This window comes from Balearica regulorum, chromosome 26 (assembly GCF_011004875.1).
Source record: "Balearica regulorum gibbericeps isolate bBalReg1 chromosome 26, bBalReg1.pri, whole genome shotgun sequence".
NCBI classification, from domain to species: domain Eukaryota; kingdom Metazoa; phylum Chordata; class Aves; order Gruiformes; family Gruidae; genus Balearica; species Balearica regulorum.
In genome coordinates this window covers 3,933,348-3,952,294 of record NC_046209.1, presented here as the reverse complement: position 1 = coordinate 3,952,294, position 18,947 = coordinate 3,933,348, and the positions used below count along the sequence as shown (strand labels likewise).

Here is an 18,947-nt window from a genome sequence, read left to right as displayed (position 1 = left end):
GTGCGGAGGCTTAGCTCCAGCATCAGACGCCGGACTGGGAGGGGCACGTGTATCTAGATCCACACTATAGCTGGGCTGTACTTCATCGTCAGAGCTAGACAATGGCTTGAGTGCCTCATTTGGGCCTCCTTCCTGCTCCAGAATATTCCTGGAAATAACAAAAGTGGTCAGATTTGGTACAGTCTGACTTTGGTTTAGAGTGTAAACTGAACTTCTGACCTCCTTTGTCAAGCATCCTTCCACCCAAGAGAGACCCAAGTGGTTCTTTGTGAGAGTCAAGGTCTTTCCCCACACCCTGGTTCAAAATGCTTTTTGGTAGTGCAGATTAAGAAGATAGATACCATCCGCTCACAGAAATGTAAAGGACGCGATCCAGAGAAACCTCCCCACCTCCCGGGGGTTACACAAGGCTCTTACAGTCTCTTGTTGGGGCACTTAAGGAGTTTTAGCGTCTACCTTGCAGTCTCCAGATCCGGCTGGGCCTTTCAGAGTTCTCTTGTTTCTTTATTTCTGCTCCTGCTCCCCAGCTAAACAGGGTACAAAGCTCCTGCACCTTCCTCCTTGGATCTCACTGCAGAGGTTGACCGAAAGTCCTGCGGGTTCAAGCTATTTGCGTTTGAAGCACTCAGCACTAGCGCCAGCCCGGAGTGCCATAACACACAAACGATACGTGGTGAAGTCTCACGGCTCGACGGAGACACTGTGCTTCTGCTGATAAACTAACGGGAAGAGGGAGAGCAGCTCCATCCAGCAGGAAAGGGGCCTGACAAGGCTGGGCAGGAAGTCTCTGCTGTTGGGTAGATAGTGGTGAACGTCAGTCACTCTTGCCCAAGAAAAGTTTTTTCCAGAGATGTGCAGTTTCCACCCAGTAAATCCCCAAGAGGGCTGAGCACTCTGTCCTAGCTAATAGCTTGGAGCAGCGGCAGGCTCCTGCCATGTACCTGCAGGTTGTACAGAGAGGACAACTCACATAATGGCAGATGTTACCTGAACCTCTAAGACCCTTTGCTGCTTGGTTCCCCCTCTCCCCTTCTCTAACTCCTGGAGAGCCTAAGGCTCTTCCATGCTCTGCCTTGCTGGGCAAGTCCCAAATCCTCTCCCATCGCCTGTGTAAGAGCCCCAGCATGACCACTTCCCCGCGGTCATCGAGTGGGTCTGCTGGTGGGGCAGGAGGTCCTGGCTTGAGAGGTTGCTGGATTTTAGGCTTTTGCTCTCCAGTCCCCTGCCTGGCTCTGCAAGGGAGTAAAGGCAGAAGCTGGAGTCCGGGCAGTAGGAACTGTAAATTTGGTTTGGCAACCTGAGAAGCAGTTCATTTCTTTCTCCTCGGCTTATGAATGGCCTCTTCTGTGAAGGTTGCAAATCTGAGCCTGGCTGCTATTTGATGAGATTCTTCTATTCCAAGGAGAAAATGATCCTATTTCCTTTGCTTTCACCATATTCCCACATCCTTGTGCCGAGCGTGTCGAGAGGTGGAGTTCTACTGGCAGGGACAAGGGAAGATGCAATGTTAGATGTTTTGCTTTTGTGATTCTCTCAGGATTTATGAACCATTACAGAATGACTCATGTGGCCACATATTTTCCATGCCTCAACCAGGATCCTTTCCATGCTCTGTATGCAGAAAAATTAGACATAATCAGGTTCAGACAGTGTGCAAATCGCAGCCCTGCTTCCTATGGCCAGGTCTCTGGAGCGGAGCAGAGAGAGGTTACTCATTGCTGTATCCTTCATTTTTCAGATGCTGTGTGAGCTTTAGTGACTGCTTCAGCTGCAGAACAGCTTGCTTGAAAATTCTGATGCCAGAGGTTTGTCACAGCTTGTTAACATCTCTTTGTGTGATCCCTGCCCTGTGGGGTAACAATTTGGTTTTAAAGTAATTGTGCAATAGATCATCTCCTGGGAGAAGGCACTCTTTTATTCCATGGCTCCGAATCCAGAAGATGTAATGCTGGAAAACAGGCTAGGGATTTTAAAGCTCAGAGGGAGGGTACAAACACCACCTGGCCTGTCCCATGCATCTTTCAGGCTTGGAAGAGCAAACTGTCATAGGCAAACAACGGGGCTTGCTATTTCTGCTCTGTTCCAGCGCTCTGGAGAGTTCTTCAGCTGCAAGCCAGCAGGTGTAAGGACAGAAATCTTAGAGCCTAGTGAAATCCTAATACCTGCCCCAGGCTGAACGCGCATTTGCGATGCATACACAAGACAGCAGCTCTGCCTTAGCGCCAGCAGCATGAAGCATTTCCATGAGTGTCAGCACAAGCTCACATTTTCCATGAATGCAATGCTGGCCCTGCCTTTCCCAGCCGCTGGGTCCGCAAGCATCTGAGCCCTCTCAGAACCACAGAAAACTTCCACTGACTATTGAAACAGAAGTGATGGTCCTTGGAAGTGGGATCCCCCCACCCTAGATTTGTCTTTGCAGGCTCTGGCACGTAGAAGAGGACTTCGTGCCTTGGGCACTCTTCCCTAACTTTGCCATCCCACCACATCCCCTTCCTCTCACTTTGTCAGGTCTCTTACCATCACCCTGAGACTCTCCACAGCTCCAGGGAATCTCCCTCCCTGCCTCTCGTCTCTTCCACTTGTTCCACAGTTCTCCTGTTCCACTGGGATCCCACCCTTGGGATCCCTTTTCCATTGGTTGTGCCCCACCTTTTGTGCTCCCATTCTCCTCACCACTTGTAAGCCTTATGCTGGTATAATACTTCAGGGGAGACAGGGTTTTTTTAGAACTACTCTTCTGCTTGCTCGCAGTTTTCACTTTAGAGTGCAGGAAGTCCACCGGAAGCCATTTTTTCAGGAGTATTAGAAGTTTGTTAGTATCACTACAACTCACTAGATGTTCTGGACCAGCTTCAGGATTAGTCCTGTTCCTTTCTCAGCAAGATCGTGACACTGGGCTACCTTGCCTGATACAGACATCATCTCTTTTCAACACTGGGGCTCACATGATTCTGTTTGGATTCCTCCTTTAGCACAGGTATGGTTTATTATTGCTGGACTTTAATTTAGTCTTTAATTTTGATGAGTGGAAGGTGGAGCATACCTCTGGTTTCACTGAGGTTGAGTTACTTAGTTCTAATCCAGAGGAATGGCTAAAGCTGAAGAAAAACTCGACGCATGCTTACACGTGTACTTCTGGACTACCTCTCACCGGTTCGCAGCCCCAGCTTTCTCTCTGTGCATCACTGTGATATGGAAACACATAAAAAAAAAGTCCTGAAATATGAAATACTGAATTCAGGTACTCCCTCTAGCAATTCTTAATTTAATTTAGAAAACCATTCATTGTTAGTCCATCCTGCAAACCTGAAGGATATTTTTAAGCTGTCTTGTCATTGCCAAAGCTGTCCACTTGCCGAGACCTCCAACCGCTCTTGGGTGATGTCAGATCTGGCTGTCCCTCCCTTGAGCACAGGGAACGTCCTCTTTGTGAGAAGTCCAAGATACCTCCGAGAAGACTTGCGTAAAGCAGACTCTGTCCTCCAAGATGCCACTACCACCATTTTAATCAAATTATCCCGTGCAATTTACGCATCAGAGGATTGCTATTAGGAGAACACCACTTTGGTTCCCTGTGAGCAAGTCATACGCTGCACAGAAAGCAGAGTTGCCTTTTGTTATGGCAACGGAAGTGTTGAGAGTGATGTAACGGAAACTCCTATCAGATCTGGGTCACATCACTACAGCTTAATTTGCAAAATCTACACATTCATTTGTTATGTGGAGCTCACAGGGACCACAGTTAAACATGTTATTACCCAGGAATTTGGGGAGGTTGAGGGAAAGGCGGGTGGAGGGTTATTTTCATGGTTGCAGTTGTATTGTCTTAACCTGTAGCAGATGTGCTTACAGATTTCGGAACTGGAATCAGTCACTTTTCTTCAACGTCTGTTGAATTCGGCGTGCGAGTATTTGAGGGCCAGGCCTGGACTGTATTTTTGCACCACACCTCTCATGGCAAAGGTGCTGCTAGAAATATACCAGTCTGCAAAAAGATATGCTTTGCTGCTCTACACCATGTTTTCCTTTGAAATCTATCTCTGCACAGAGCAACCAGCAACCCACCACCTCCGCGCTCTCATCCAGTTGTGGCCCTTTGCTCCAAGACGTCTTGGCAGGACACACCTAAGTTCGGAGCCACAGGCACAATCCTCCTGCCTGGGATCTCCTACTGCACGCTGCTTGCAGGAAACTTACTTCCTTTTTACCTTAGCTAGTGCTCTAACTTCTCAGCATGGGGAAGGTTAATGATTCGCTGCCATCTAAATCACGGTATCCTGCAGCCTGTGCTGCAACTGCTTGAAGGGAAGTTCAACTTTTCAGTTGCATTTTTCTACCATTTAAAATTCAGTTTCAGGTGCAAGACAATCAATTCCGGGGATTGTCAGAAAGTTTAAGTTAAATTTAAAACACTGAGAGCTGCAGACTTTTAAAATCAATATTTTATTTTACCTGAATGTGCAAATAAATATTAAAAAAACTACATTCAAAGAGCTGGCAAAGCAATTACAAGCCCAAAAGCAAAGATCCTTCAAAAAAAATGGAAGAACAAACTCTTGAATGAAGGTCGTGCTAGCAGATACACAGCGGTCAAGCTTAAACTCTCAGCCATTAGCAAGCCACTCTCAATCCTGCACTGCCTGCTTATTCCATTCACGTGCTACTATCAGTTTTGAGACAATAGCACCGTAAAGGGCGAAAGTCTTAATCTGTTCAGGTTATAAATTAAGGTTTACAAAATAAGGATGCTTAAAAATACCTGAAGTACACTTAAAAATGGGGAGGTGGAACAGGACGGTGCACAGGCATGTTACCCTCCTCCACCCTGGTACACTTGGAATCAAATTCATTTGAAGCCACAAGTCGCAACCTGTTTTCTAGTAAACATTTTTCTGTATCATAAAACCATAAAATTTGGCACAGTTGTCGTCTCCACTGGGAGACAGCAGAGAGGCGAACAGGACTGAGGTGTATTCTGTTGAGCTGTCTGGAAGCAAAAGGGAGATACTGAGCTATGTGGTCAGTGTCTTTTATCACTTACTGCAACAAGAGCAGGGGAAGAACCTTCAGATCATTTCAGTAACCAAAACTTAACAGAGACCCAGACAACGAGAACATGAGTTCTTGATGAAAGTCCTCTGCTGGTAGCGGTTGTGCAAGTGGCCACGAATGCCAGAGACTGGCCTCCCTCCTTCCCTCCTACAGATTATTTTGCAAAAAAAAAAAAAAAAGACAAAGAGTCAGTACAGTGTTCTATTAAACGTACCCCAAAGGCCAATTTTTCTACTGCCAAGTGAGACAATTGCAAAACCAAATGTTGTACAGTGGAAATAACCCAGGACAAATCCTACAGGCTGCTACTTAGGTCTGGCAGAAATTATAACCTAAAAAAGCCACAAAAAATATCAGGGTGCTGGGGTTATTCCCCCAAAAGCCAGGAAAAAGTTGGAAGCAGAGCTGAAAGGAGGCTGGACCTGCCTCGAGACATGGTGTTTGTAATACACCCCATGGACAGTGTGCTGGCCCTCGGCCCCTGAAAAACAACAGCGAAGTGACAGTGGGCTTGCAGGACAGACACAAATTTTCTTGATTTTTCAATAGATTAAGTCAGACAATTGACGTAGTGTTCTGCATGTTTCGGGGTAGGTTTTTTTGCTAGGTTTCATTTCAAAAAAGCTTAAAGTACAGACAGTTCGGTGGAAAAGCTTGTCTACGATGGTTGTGGCTGGATCTAACAGTGCCCGTTACAGATTTCCATGTGTCACTGCAAATACAGCATCTGTGCTGACCCAGCAGAAACAGCGAAGTATCTGGGACAAACCTTGGATCCAGTACAAACACTGTGCTGCAAGAGCTCCATCTACTGATGTTATTTAAGTGGTACAACCCAGCAGAACCACGGAGTCCAGGCATGCAGAAGGAAAGCGAAGCTTCGCCTGAGAACGCAGTCTCCAGAGGCTGCCAATCAACATGCAAAATACAATTAAAAAAAAAAAAAATAGGCCAGACCTCGCAACGGATATTCCACCCCACGCGCACGCTCCAAGCAGCTCCAGATCTGAGAAGGCAGAGTCTGCAGCAGGTCGTAAGTTCACAAAGAAACAACACGGGATCCCATGCACGTCTGCAGAGGGGTAGCTGTGGGCCTAGGCTGTCTTGTGCCGCAAAAATGCTCTCTTGCCTAGCACTGCAGCTCAGAGTTTCTTCCCCTTAGTTCACACTCCAAAATACTTCGTGGATGACGGAGTGTTTGAGCGTTTAGTACGCTGTTCACTCTTCTCTCGGTTTTGGCATTTTTCTCACCAGAGCACCAGTAACAAATACTGCATTCATTGCCTTATTAGTACGTGGAGATAATGAAGCAGCCCATAGTGGGGCCAGCAATCTGTGCCAGGTGCTCTCAGCCCCACTGGCACTCAGAGGTTACACTGAAGAGTTCTGCAGGCTCCAAGACGACATAAATTCAGGAAGACAGGCAACACGAAACCCTTCGAAGTGGAAGCAACTGCCAGCATCTGCTCAAACACCAGCCCAGCTCCATCTCCGACGAAGCCACTAGTGGTAGTTTGCCCAGAACCTGACCCCCTCACTCAGCCTTCCGGTATTGGCTGGTCAGCAGCGGCCTAAAGCTAGGAAACTACTAAAAGGTGTGTGGCAATGCCGAGAGCCCTCTTCCCATAAAGCTTTTAGAAGCCTCTTCACGATGGCTGGAGGATTACACTGCAAGGAGACAAGTCTATGCCATATGGAAAATACATCATAATCCAAAGTAAAATGCTGTTTGGATAAATATCATTAATACATACATTGCATTCCCACCAATATTCTCAGAGTAAATGTGTTTCACCAGCAATGCTCCTGCTTGTCTTGGTCCCAAGAACAAGTCTCTGCTCACGGTGAAGCTGGACGGCGACTGTACTGAACTCTGTATCTATTCACCGGGACCCCGTGCACATTCACCGTCTCACAAGTTGTTTTACAGGGCACCATCTCCTCATCTTCATCTCCCATTAGCCAGTCTTGAACTACATCGACGGCCTCCATGGTCACGTTCTCTTCTAGCCACCTGTTGTGCCACTCTTCAAACTGCTGGTGGTGCTTTAGCAGCACCATTGGCTGTACCTGAAAGCAGGACAGTAAAGATCACTGAGAGGTTTCTGGGGGAGAAGCCAAACCTTTGCCTCTGTGTGCATCTGAGATGTGCATGCTTTACAACACAACAGAAACAGTAAAGCAGGAAACCTCATACCTGCATTTAAAGATCTCTATTTCTTAAAGTTTGCCACTCCCCCTTAAAATTTGCATGGTAAAGTAAAGGCTGCTAACCTAAACCAAAGTACAGACCATTTACCAGCTCTCCTCCATGTTTCATCTAACACAGAGTAGTAACTTCTGGGTGTAGTTTGCAGGAATTCAGCCACAAGACTTCTTATCAGTACCTGTCTTTTGGCTCACATCCTCAACCTCTGCTACTGCCTGAGCTACAGAGAGAGTAATAGGAGATGCACCTGCTTGGCTCGGCAGAGAGCTCCCCGCCTGTACATGTAATCCTCCGAGTTCATGATGAACATCATCTTGTGGGTGTTGAGCTTGAACCGGCAGTCCACGTTGCAGGCACTTTCCACCCCGATCAGTCTCTTCCAGGAGCTCTTCACTTCGCTACGCAGAGCTCTCACTTGCTTACATTGCCACTTGCGAAACTTTTTTAGGTTTCTAGAACAAAATGAGGCTTAGGAAGCATGTGTCACACTTGGTTACCCGTTCTCTTGAGCTAGCAGAGCAGACAGCACAAGTATGAAATCTGTATTGCCACATTTAGTTTTCAGACTTTCTCCATTCCACTGACAAATATTTAGTGAAACGGGAACAAATTAGACTGCAAATTCCTCCAGAAGGGACTGCTTAGACAGTCCCACTCCATTCTAAACACAGTTTCACAAACAAACCTCAATGCAGTGGTCATGATTTTTTTCTTCAGCATTCTTAGGCAACACATTGGACTACAGCAGCCCCTTTGGACCTCAAAGGTGAGTGCACATCCCTAGAGTTGCTTGTACAGCACATCACCTAAAATCACTGCCACATATGTAGAGGAAGCAGTACCAACTGCTGCAGGTATGATTCAGGAAAGGGAACGTGCTTACCTTTGCAGAAAGACTGGTTTCAATAAGAAGCCATCATTCTGGTTGTTCGGAGCTCCTTCTACCCCGACATACTGCTCCATGTAGTTAGCCAGGTGCTACAAGACAGATCAATTTCAAGTCAGATTTCACTCTCATCAAGACAAACATCACTGCAAAAAAAAGTTTATTTCCAAGCTGCTTTTTCTGAAGCTGCTGCTATCTCACTCAACTCCAAGCTGATTTACGTTGAAACTCTTTTGCTAACATACCCATTTCTGTCAGTGACCACAGCCCCACGTGTAATCTTCCCACCTCCCAGGTAAACTTCTCCTCCTGAGAAAGCCTCACATTTGGGAACAAGAAAGCGGGAAAGCATTCTTAGACATCCGCTTTGTCTGTGGTACAGCAGACCACATAGTCACTGCAATATTACCTGGACTTCCACGGGATCTTCTGTCTGGGTTTCTTCTGTATCCAGAAGCTCAATGGTCATGATCACCTGTCCTTTCCGCTGAAGAAACATTACCTGTAATAAAGTTACGGGCACAAGACATTGGCCACGTGGGATCACAATAAAATGCTGTATATTCACAAGTCATTTGGACAACAAATAGAAGCTAGGAAAGGAGTAAGCAGCAAGGCTTTTCAGGGAGCCAGTATGCCACTTCACTGGCTACGCTCTGGTTTTGGTGCCTTCTCTCCGCAGTGCTCAGGAGCTTCCAAACCCATTTCTCCCAGATAAAGTGTCACTTTATGAAGTTCCCTGGCAGCAAGTTCTTACCTTGAAACAGTTCTCATCTGCCATGCAACGTTCAGCCTTCCACTGATAGCTGGTCTCCTTTGCTGTCCGGACACATCTAGAGGATAAGTTACCTCCAGCAGCACCTCGCTTCCTTTCGTTCAAGTAGAGCTCAACAACTTTCAGGCAGATGTCATCACTCACTAGGTGGTGAAGCTTCCATTAAAAAAGGGGTAATTCAGTCAGCAAGTCTGGGCCAAGAGTTAACTAATAAAGTGTTATGAAAGGAGCACAAAACTCAGCACAGCATCACACCGCAGACAAAGCAGCAAAGTTTTAACTCCAGAGACTTCACACATTTTGCTCTCTTTTTCATTACTTTGCAACAAAAGGAACAGAGAAGAGTGAGGGGCTGATGTGCCTTAACTGTAACAGAACTACAATTAGAAGACAGATTTGAGTAAAAAGGACTGGAGTACTTCTTTTTTTTTTTTTTTGGCCTTAGATGTATTTTGGGAATGGCAGAACTTTGAAAAGACTGGAACTCAAAAAATGTTGGAAAAGGCCAGAAAGAGCAAATCCCCTAAGGCAGTGCCTGTACTGAAGCTAACTATCTCACTGAACTTCTGTTAAGAGTGTTTCCCCACACAGAGAACTTTTCAATGAATTTGCTTTAAGTTTAGCAAGTCCTTGCATTACGGGCTACTGTGAGAAACTTGTCCGTCTATAGAAGGGAGATGTGCAGCCCCCGAACAAACAGCACAGCCATCAAATTAGTTACCTGGCGGACGATATTCTGCACCAGTTTGTCCATAGTAAAGCCAATATAGGCATGGATAGTGAACATCTCCCTCAGAGTGTCCTCGTACTGCGTTGGGTCAATATTTCCATCCAGCAGACTCCTCACCATATCCAGGAAGGCAGGGTAGTACTCCTCCAGTTCCACCTCACCTGGGTAGGGGAAAAGTGCAGTCACTTAGTGCACGTAAGAGGTAGAGTGAACTCAAGAGACACAAGGGACAGCACTGCTGAAGAACTGTGATATCCTGTACTGAGAACATGCCTGCAGACAGACAGTTCTCTGTAAGGAGACAGTTTTAGCTCACGCACTTCTGTGACCACCTTGTGTAGTTCACTATTGTGGAGCCACTTACATTTTAAATCAAAGTTACAGATTAATACAACAAGACCCTTCAGAACATCTGACGACAGCGGGCTTACGTGAAGTCTCCACGACCTACGCATGACAGCCCTCAGAAGATAAATTAGCTGTATGCACAAATCACAAACAGAGTGGAGGTTTGTAACTCTACAGCCTTGCCTGCTAGTCTCGGATACTCAGATATACACAACTGAGCACTAGTGACCAGAGTGTTAAGAATGGACTATGCCCCGGATTATTCTTACTTGGTTGCTTCAGTCTTAGTTCCATGGCTGGATCATTGGTTTTTTCTTTTCTTCCCTCACAAAGAAGTTTCTCTCTCTCTTTTTCAGTCCGATATTCGAGAAGCTGCTTCTGAGCTTGACGATAAATCTTTAGGAGCCTTGAGCACAGAGTCTGGTGAAGGCGGAGGAAGAAATACCAATTATTATTGACAAAGAACAGACTGTAAACATCATCTAGAGTGTTGTGGGGCTCAGCAGCTGTAACATCACAGAAGGTTGTTTTCGCCTCCAAAGGACTGCTTGGAGGCCCAGGCACATGTTTTTTCCGTAGCTCGGGAGTATCCAGGTTCTGCCCCTGATGGTTTTCTCTGTCCTCATCTGTTGATTCTTCAGAAATACTGTGCTCAGGGGGCTGAGAGAAAAACAGCTCAGGTATGAAGTGATGCACTATCTGCCGGATGGTTGCTTGATCCTCCTTTTGGATAGTAGGCTGTCTTTTTACATAATAGCTGATAAGAGATGCTGCATCTTCCAAAATCTGCTTATCTTCATAGATAAAGATAAGATGAGGCTCATTTGTGGACGAACTTCTCCCCTCTGAGTGCTGCTCCTGATGCTGTAATCAAGAGACAAATAGATAAAGATCCTTCCAATCCATGCTCAAGAGCCATTCCTGCCAGAAGAAATAAGCCAGTGTTAACGCTCTGCTTGGGACAGTTGTTTTCAACTGAGAACTCTTCAGAGCACTACCACTTCAACAAGGTCCCAGGTGCTACGTAAACATCTAGATAACTGTAAATGAAGGACACACAGGATGAGTTATTTACTAGCATACGCACCTCATCATAGACACTCTCAATTTCATTCAGCAAGCTCTTGGAGCGCAAAGCTTTGGTGTCATTTTGTTTGAAGTTGACGGCCTGGTGGTCGAGGGACTTCAGGTAGGCTTTCTCATACTGCTCCCGCCAAATTTTGTTGAAGCCCTGCTGGGCCTCCCGCCATTCCTCCTCTTTCGCTTTCAATCTGCATAAACGTATAATCTCTCTCAGTTCAAAAAGAGAACGACAGAAATACACACAAAGCATTTTAAAGGTAGCCAACTGTGATGCACCAAAAACTTTTCAGTGTTCCTGGAAGTAATAAATAAATAAACCACCACCACTGAAGAGGAGTGATCTTTTGAAACAACATCTACAGAAAACAGTTGTTTAAAAATGCTCAGGAGGAAGTCCAGAAATCCACAATGGTTTTCAGCACCTTAATGTTCTCCCTAGAGCTCCTCCCACAGAATCTTTCAGCTTTGCAAAGAATTTCTGGGGTTTATTTTGGGGAGTTTTATGTGTTGTTTTTTTTAAGATAACTGAAGTACTCACAACCACCTACCAGAAATACAGTGAAATATGCTGGACTTAAAACTCAAAAATAGTTCACTTCCAAATCTAACCAAAAATTGTGGGTTTGCTTTAAGCACAGTCTGAGAAGTTTCAGTACAGAAAGAAGTATTTTCAATAAGCAGCTGAAATATTTTTAGAAAGAAACATCTTCAATAACCTACTGAAATATTTTTAGATATTTCTAAAAATCTACTAAAACATTTGTCACTTTAACAAAAAACTACTTTCTTTCCTATTTCTGTCCTGCATGAAAATCTAAGTGAAAACCAAGTCACTTACTTTCAGAAAAAAAAACAAGCTTTACAATCCTGTATCTCTTAAAGATCCCAGGTGAGCACAGGAGAACAGGAATTACCTCTTAAGAACAACAGGAACTGCAGTAACTGGGTTTTTCTTAAGACTTTCAATGATCTCTGGTGCTTTATCACCATAGATGCGATAGATGGCCCTGCGCTGGATCACTTCTGATGTGCCTCCCAAGCAATCATCCAGTCTAAATTTTTCCTGATCCTCTTGAGTCAGTCGTGAGAGTTTTTTCTGCACGCTCTCCAGCACACGTATTGTGGCTAAATTGGTCTCCAAGACAACATCCAACTGTTAAGAGTTCACAAAAGACAGACTGTAAGAACAGGCAGAGCAGGAAAATGGAGACCAGGTTTGTGGCATGCGTTCCAGTCCCACTGGGTGGAGCTAAGAAGCATCAGCAAGGTTTCTTACTGGAAAATAAACCTCCGCCAGTTCTCCCAAAGGTAACATGCTTTTTAGAAGCGGACTCATGCCTAGAAAGAACTATTAGACTCCAAGCAAGTGGAAAACACCAAACTCTAGCTCAAACCAGTGAGCACTACGAGAACTTTCAGTAATTGGGCACCGATTAATTCAGTCAAAATCCTCATAGCTAGAAGTTTTGATTTCTGAGGAGGCAGACAGGTGGAAAGGAAGCTCAGTAGCATAGGTACCTCAAACCGCTCATCTTCACAGCGGTGCAACTGCTCCTCGTAAGGAGTCTTCTTGGAGCTGACAAAAGTGGAGTCCTCAGACCAGGATGGAAATGAAACCCAGGTATCATTTAACACCTGCAAGAGTGCAAAGACATGACATTGAACAGAGTCTTATAAACCCAGAGCTGTTCTAATGGGGTCTGATACTTCTCCCTTTTATTTTTGCACAGTTCATCCCTGAATTTCTATTGGAAGTTGCAGACCTAGTTCACAAGTCACTGTCATGAACTGCTCCTCAGATCAGAGGTCTGTGCGAAACTGTGTCTGGGCTCTGCTCAGAAAACTCCAAAGCACCTTCACCATCATCTCACAAAACAGAGATCACTCTGCCATAACCAGCAACTGTAAGTAAAGGCGACAGAGTTGCCAACAACAGGGAGAGGTGGGAGCACCTATGCTGCACAAGTCTGTTCTCACTCAGAACAGGGCTTAAGACACTGGCTTACTGTCCTCTTTCAGGAGGAAAATTGTTTCTAAAGGCCATACTGGTCCACTGCTAGAAAATTAATTTCAGGCTATTTAATATTCTTTTCTCTCTATAGGATAAATTTGTGTATGCACACAGATTCAAAAGATACTCAAGTGAAAGATGCAATTCAAGATGGGTTTAGATAAAATTAGTAAAATGCATGTGGATACTCCTATTTCAATAAATTGGTGAATAACTGATGTGAGATTAAAGCTGGCTACTCAGCATTAAAGAGGGGAATCTACATGCAGAAGCTGTAGCACTAACAACTTCAACTTCTCTAAGTGCAATGTGTGTTCAGGGATTGAGTAGGTGGACCCCAAAGTACCTCCTTGCAAATGGCTGTTCTTCCACTGCACTTTGGCTGCTGATAGGTTTTGGGGAGAGCCCGGTAACTCGATCCTATGCGTTTGCAGGAAGCGTAATCAATTTCCCGACTCATTCCATCCCCAGATCGGTCGCTCAGTGGAGAAGCAAATGAAAGCTCTTTCACACCAAGAAAAGACTTGAACTGTGCAAAGAGTTCTGGAAATTTCCTTCAAAAACACAAGTAAGAGTATTTTGTTATTTCACTCTGATGTTTTAGGGTGGCTAATGTGTGTCATAAAAGTGAGGGAGTTTGACTTAAGGCAGGAAAAGGACTTCCCTCCGCAGCTTCAGGAATACACCCCTTAACTGACTGAGGAGTCACTGATCCTTGCCACGTGACTCTCCCTCTTCTCTTGGAAGCCAAACAGCAAGAGAGGCTCTCATCAGAACTAGAACTATTTCTCCTTCCACAGCTCTGCCCTGAGATTTCATGTTTATTCCTGTATTGTATTTTGAGAGATTGGAACAGGGAGAGTGAAGAGAGATCACCCTCCAGAAATCATGAGATTCTCTGTCCCCAGTGATTTAGTAACTTACCCTAAAAACGGTGTAACGAGCTGGAGCAACTCAGAGCCAGAGACCAACTCCTGGTTGAAGAGAGCAATGCAACGGAGAAAATTTTCGTAGACTTCCTGACTCTTTAGCACTCTACGCACCTAAAGCACAGTTTGGAGAGAAATGATTGGATCACTTCAACTCCAGTTTTATTTAGTTCATATTCTAAGTAAACTGAACCATGGGTACAGTGACAAACGTCTGCCTGCATAGTAACATAAAAGAGAATATGCACAAAAACACCCAGTTTCAAGTAATAACCTAGTAACTACGGATGGTAGCATGAGGAAACGTCACTGAAAAATAGACAAAGGCATGTCTGTAAGAGACAAGCGCTCAGGAAAACATTAATTATCGGTTTCTATTCATCTTCCAAACCCACTTGTTTTCTCTTTTCTTGGTTTGTCTTTCTCTAACCCCTGACAAGTCAGGCGATTGCTAACTGCTGACACACAGATTGCACAGAAAACCAACCAAGTAATAACCACCCCAGTGGCTAAAAATAAGTCCACAGAATGTGAGAGCAGGCCAAATACTGACCTTGTCAAAGAAGGAAAACTCTTGCAGTGTTCCATATTTTCCCACTGTCGCTACTGACAGATCTTTGGTACCTCGTAGTTTCATTTTCTTCTGTTAAAAGAACAAGCAGTTGTATTTAAAGTGTTGTGACTCAAATGCTATCAAATTCCACTTCGCTGACATATAACAGCTCTCTGCAAAGGCTGAAACTCCGTATTTCCGAAACAGTGATCTACCATTGCTGTGTCAAGCCCTCCACACCAATCTCTATCAAATCACTCCCAGCTAAGAAGAAGATAGAACAAAAAACAGGATCACTTGACAAAGAATTCCAAAGAAAGGTTCCTTTGTAGAAGCATTAAATTCTCCCTTTCCAGGGCCAATACTTAGTACAGAAGGTCTCGATATTTAGTATGCGAGATGTTACTGCACACACTTAAGCATACTTTAAAAATTCCCTTTTTCTACAGTAATTCTTAAGATAGCTTGTAAATTTTGTTTCTCCTACCTGACACCTACATGCCTCAGAGATGTTACTCATTACAACTTTATCTAAGCAATTATCTAAACACAACGAGTAGTATCAGGTTATTCTAAGTTTTTACTTGCTAAAAGATACCTTTGCTGGGCCAGAAACAGGACGCAACAGCAGTGGTCTGGATCGCTTTTTGCTGTGTTCCACGTTCTTCTCGTGCTCGGTTTTTTGGACACTGTTCACTTCACATGGTCCGTTTCCTGTGAACTGAAGTAAATAAATGATGATTTAGATGTCCTCTTCTCGACTGGCACAAATAAAGAATCCTATCTATCTGAACAGGATGCAGAGCATGTAGTTAAGTCACCTGTTCTGTGAAATTTCAAATAACAAAGAGGAGCAAAGTTCATCTACTTGCTATATGTTTTTCCATAATGTTTTGCATTCCTAAAGCTTATTTATGTATTCGACACACAAACAGAGAGTATTCAATATTCTGCCTTGTTCTAAGCACACACGTACCAAAGACCTTTTAGCCTCTGGGAGGAACTGTCCAAACTCAGAAAGCAGATCCTCCTGTCCCCTGAACAGATTTGCTACTTCAGTAAACACTTCTTCCTCTGACATGCCTCGAAAGGGTCGGCCTTTAGTGTTCAGCTGTTCTTTCTAAAAAAGATACGCACAGATGTTAAACAGAATCAAAACCATACCTCACAAGGCAAGAAAACTCATCAACTCAGCCAAAAACCTTACGCTACACAAACTTGAAATAACTATCAGACAGCCCAAGGTTCTTACAGTGCATCTTTTCACTCAGAATATCACTAAACTGACTGAAGGTTGGTAAAGACAGATCTAGATATGACCCCTTTACACCTCACAGCCTGGAAAGTTCTACAATTTCCACACTTTTGCCATTTCAGGTGAATATCTATGAGGCGCTTGTTGGACAAAGGCTAGTGGTTGGGAACTGTATAAGCCTGTTCAATAGGCAGACATTTCATTTGGCAACAACTACTGTGCAAACCCACAATCTCTTATGTGGAAAACTTTTTACCTGATAAGTATGAAGAATTTCTAAAAAGGATCTGTAAATTTCTGGATGGTCAAGGAAACGTGTTTTGATCTTATTCACGTAACTGATAGCATTATTGAACTCCACAGAATCGGACTCCAAAGGAATTTGGGATTTATCTTCTTTGTATGGAAGCTGTTGCCTAAACTCCTCGGAGCAGTCACTGTGATTGTGCGAATTCTCCTGGGAGTAATGCAGCAACAGCCCGCTGCCAGGGAGAGCGCTGGGAACAGGCTCGGAGGGCACCTAGTGGCATAAGACACACAAGACAGCGACTTGTACAGAAACATAGGTACACATTCAACAACAATCCAGCATCAGGATGTTCAAGCTGTTTAGCTAAAAAAGATTACCACATGAAGAAGAAAGAAAGAAGATTTAATTAGCCAGTTAATTTTCCTACCTAGTCTATTAACACCATCAGTTAAAAAAAAATCCCCTAAGATGTATCTGGCTTATGAACAATCTAACTCATTACTGCTTTGGACTGTCACTGCATTATCCACTACACTTTCGAGAGGGTGGACCAAACAACACGCACTGCAGTTTCTGTCACCACTGTTTCATTTCAGAGGAACTGTCAGTTTCAAGAAACACATTAAAACATCAGGCTCTTAAAGATGCTAAATTTCTAAGCAACAGAGAGATCTAAGAGAACTGAGATCTAAAAGATATTTACTGCTACTAATTAAACCACAAGTTTATCAGCAGAATTCAGGTAATAGCTGTTTCAGCCTCCACAACCACACAACAAGAAAAAAGAAGCAGAGGCCAGTATGTAGCCATCTGTATTACATCAGACATCTTTCACTGCGAGATGTTAGCAACTGCAGTACCTGAGGTGTATTTCTTGCCTATTGCCTAAACACATTTCCCAGTTTCTCAGTGGGAGACTGGAAATGCGATTCTTCCAGGATCTCTTTTTGAAATTTGTCACTACACACACCACCTGCCAAGAATAAACGTGTCAAGCCAATTACAATTTCAGTTTTCAACTGTGACTGAAGTATTTGGAGTTGAAGTGGCACTTCATGCAGGAATATCATTCTTGTGTAAGCTAAACTAACAACTGGCTTGAAAATAAATATTTAAATTTATATTATACCCATTGTCACAGACTTTGAAAACCATGTAAAAACTTCAGCAACATGCAAGACACATAAATCTACATGGCCTAAACTGTGCAAGAGATGTGTATAGTGACATATGTAACAATTTATTTAGAGAATATGAGCTCTATCACCTACCTGACTATTCAAAGGTGACTGTATACTTAACTTCCCATTCTTTGGAATTTCTATCCTGTAGCCCAGAGGGAGGAAAGCATTGAATCCTACAATGAGGTCAGGATGCTCATGGAAAAGCTGTGAAACACGTCGGATTACTCCAGGTGTGTCAATGCTAAAAATCGAGAAGAGTTTGTTACTTGTACCCAAATCAGAAACAGAAGTTAAGCCTAGCAAATTACAGAGGTATGTGAAGCATCTGGCTTCTTAGAGACACGTTTTTTTAACAAGCAAGTTTGGGACTCTCAGTCCCTAGAAATTAGCCCAAGCTAACGACTGCCATCCACTACAGCCTCATACTGGGAGACATGAGCGTGCAGGTTACCCCAAACAGGCAAGACAGCCATCACCTCTAGGGCTGGCAGACCACAGAGAGGCTCTGCACTCAAACTTCTTCGCTTCTTTTCAAGATCTGCTTTTCAGAGTGCGGAGTAAAAATAGATCTGCCTTTCCCCATGGATTTTGTCTCTGGAAAATGATGGGAAGACAGAGACCCTCCACCTCCAGTGTCTAGGGATTGCACTAATGGGGGACAGGCCAGCAAGGTGGCCTGTGTGTCTGCGGAGGTGGAAAGATTGTGTGAAGCCTGGGGGACCCCACAGAGGCAGAGAGACCCCTGAAAAGGCTGAGGAGTTCCTCAGGAGTTACCTCTGGCTCTTGAACTCTTTCATGATCTCCAGGAAGCCGTTGTAGGTGGCGGGGTCACTGCCAAAGCGGATCTTCACCTGGTCCAGGTAGGAGAGCGCATCTTCCACCTGTGGGGCAAGAACGTGGGTGAGGCCCAGGAAGGGGGAGCAGGCCCTGGGGCACCCCGCGGGCACTGAGGGAGGTGAGAGCAGGCCCTGGGGGAGCCCCACAGCACCGGGGAAGGGGGAGTGGCCCAGAGAGGGGCACAGGGTACCAGCCGAGGAGGCCCTGAGGAAGGCAGGCCCTGGTGGGGCACCACCATACTGGGGAAGGTGCGCCCCACGGTGCTGCAGGAGGATGGCAGGGCACAGAGGGGGCACGGTGCTGGGGAGAGGGGAACAGGCCCCCGGGGAGGATGACCGCGGTACCGGAGAAGAACAGTCGGGCTGGGGAAGAAGTGCGCGCTATAGCGGAGGGGGGAACAGGCCCGGGGGGACCTCACGGTACCGGGGAAGGTGGGCGGGGATGCCCCCCGGCACCGGCGGGAGAAGGCCCCGAGGCACCCCCACGGTACCGGGGGGGGGGGGGGGGGGGGATACACACGACAGGCGCCGAGGACAGGTTCGGCGCCGCGGCCGCAGGGGGCCAAGTCCCGGCGGGGCGGGCAGGGCCGTCCGGGGGGGTCGAGGGCGGCGGGGAGCGGCCCTTCGCGGGGGAGGGGAGGGAGGAAATCACGGCGGGCCTGGCCGCCGGGGCGGTCACCGCACTCACATGCACCGGCAGCTTCTCCTGCGCCGCGGCCCGGCCGCCACCGCCGCCCCACCGTGGGGCGCTGCCCCCCCGGCCGCCGCCGCCGCCGCCCCCCGCCGCCATGTTGGGAGTCGGGCAGCAGCGCGCCCCCCCCCGTCAGCGCGTGCGGAGCGTCT

General features: G+C 45.7%; 1 protein-coding gene across 2 annotated transcripts; it reads right to left on the bottom strand.

The window, feature by feature from the left end:
* Positions 1-4,427: 4,427 nt before the first annotated feature.
* SIN3B (SIN3 transcription regulator family member B) lies at positions 4,428-18,934 on the bottom strand. 2 transcript variants are annotated; one of them, XM_075776599.1, is made up of 19 exons: positions 18,793-18,934; positions 18,043-18,149; positions 17,356-17,509; positions 16,091-16,354; positions 15,556-15,699; positions 15,178-15,300; positions 14,580-14,669; positions 14,022-14,140; positions 13,444-13,651; positions 12,605-12,721; positions 12,001-12,239; positions 11,091-11,274; positions 10,273-10,867; positions 9,647-9,816; positions 8,908-9,081; positions 8,560-8,652; positions 8,148-8,242; positions 7,512-7,716; positions 4,428-7,125 (listed from the first exon to the last, which is right to left on the bottom strand). In XM_075776599.1, the coding sequence occupies exons 1-19, from the start codon at positions 18,892-18,894 to the stop codon at positions 6,895-6,897; spliced, it is 3,414 nt and encodes a 1,137-aa protein (XP_075632714.1). In that variant the 5' UTR covers positions 18,895-18,934; the 3' UTR covers positions 4,428-6,894. The 2 variants fall into 2 exon arrangements, with proteins under 2 accessions (XP_075632714.1, XP_075632715.1); XM_075776600.1 differs by having other exon boundaries at positions 6,997-7,125; positions 7,443-7,716.
* Between the last annotated feature and the right edge of the window lie 13 nt (positions 18,935-18,947).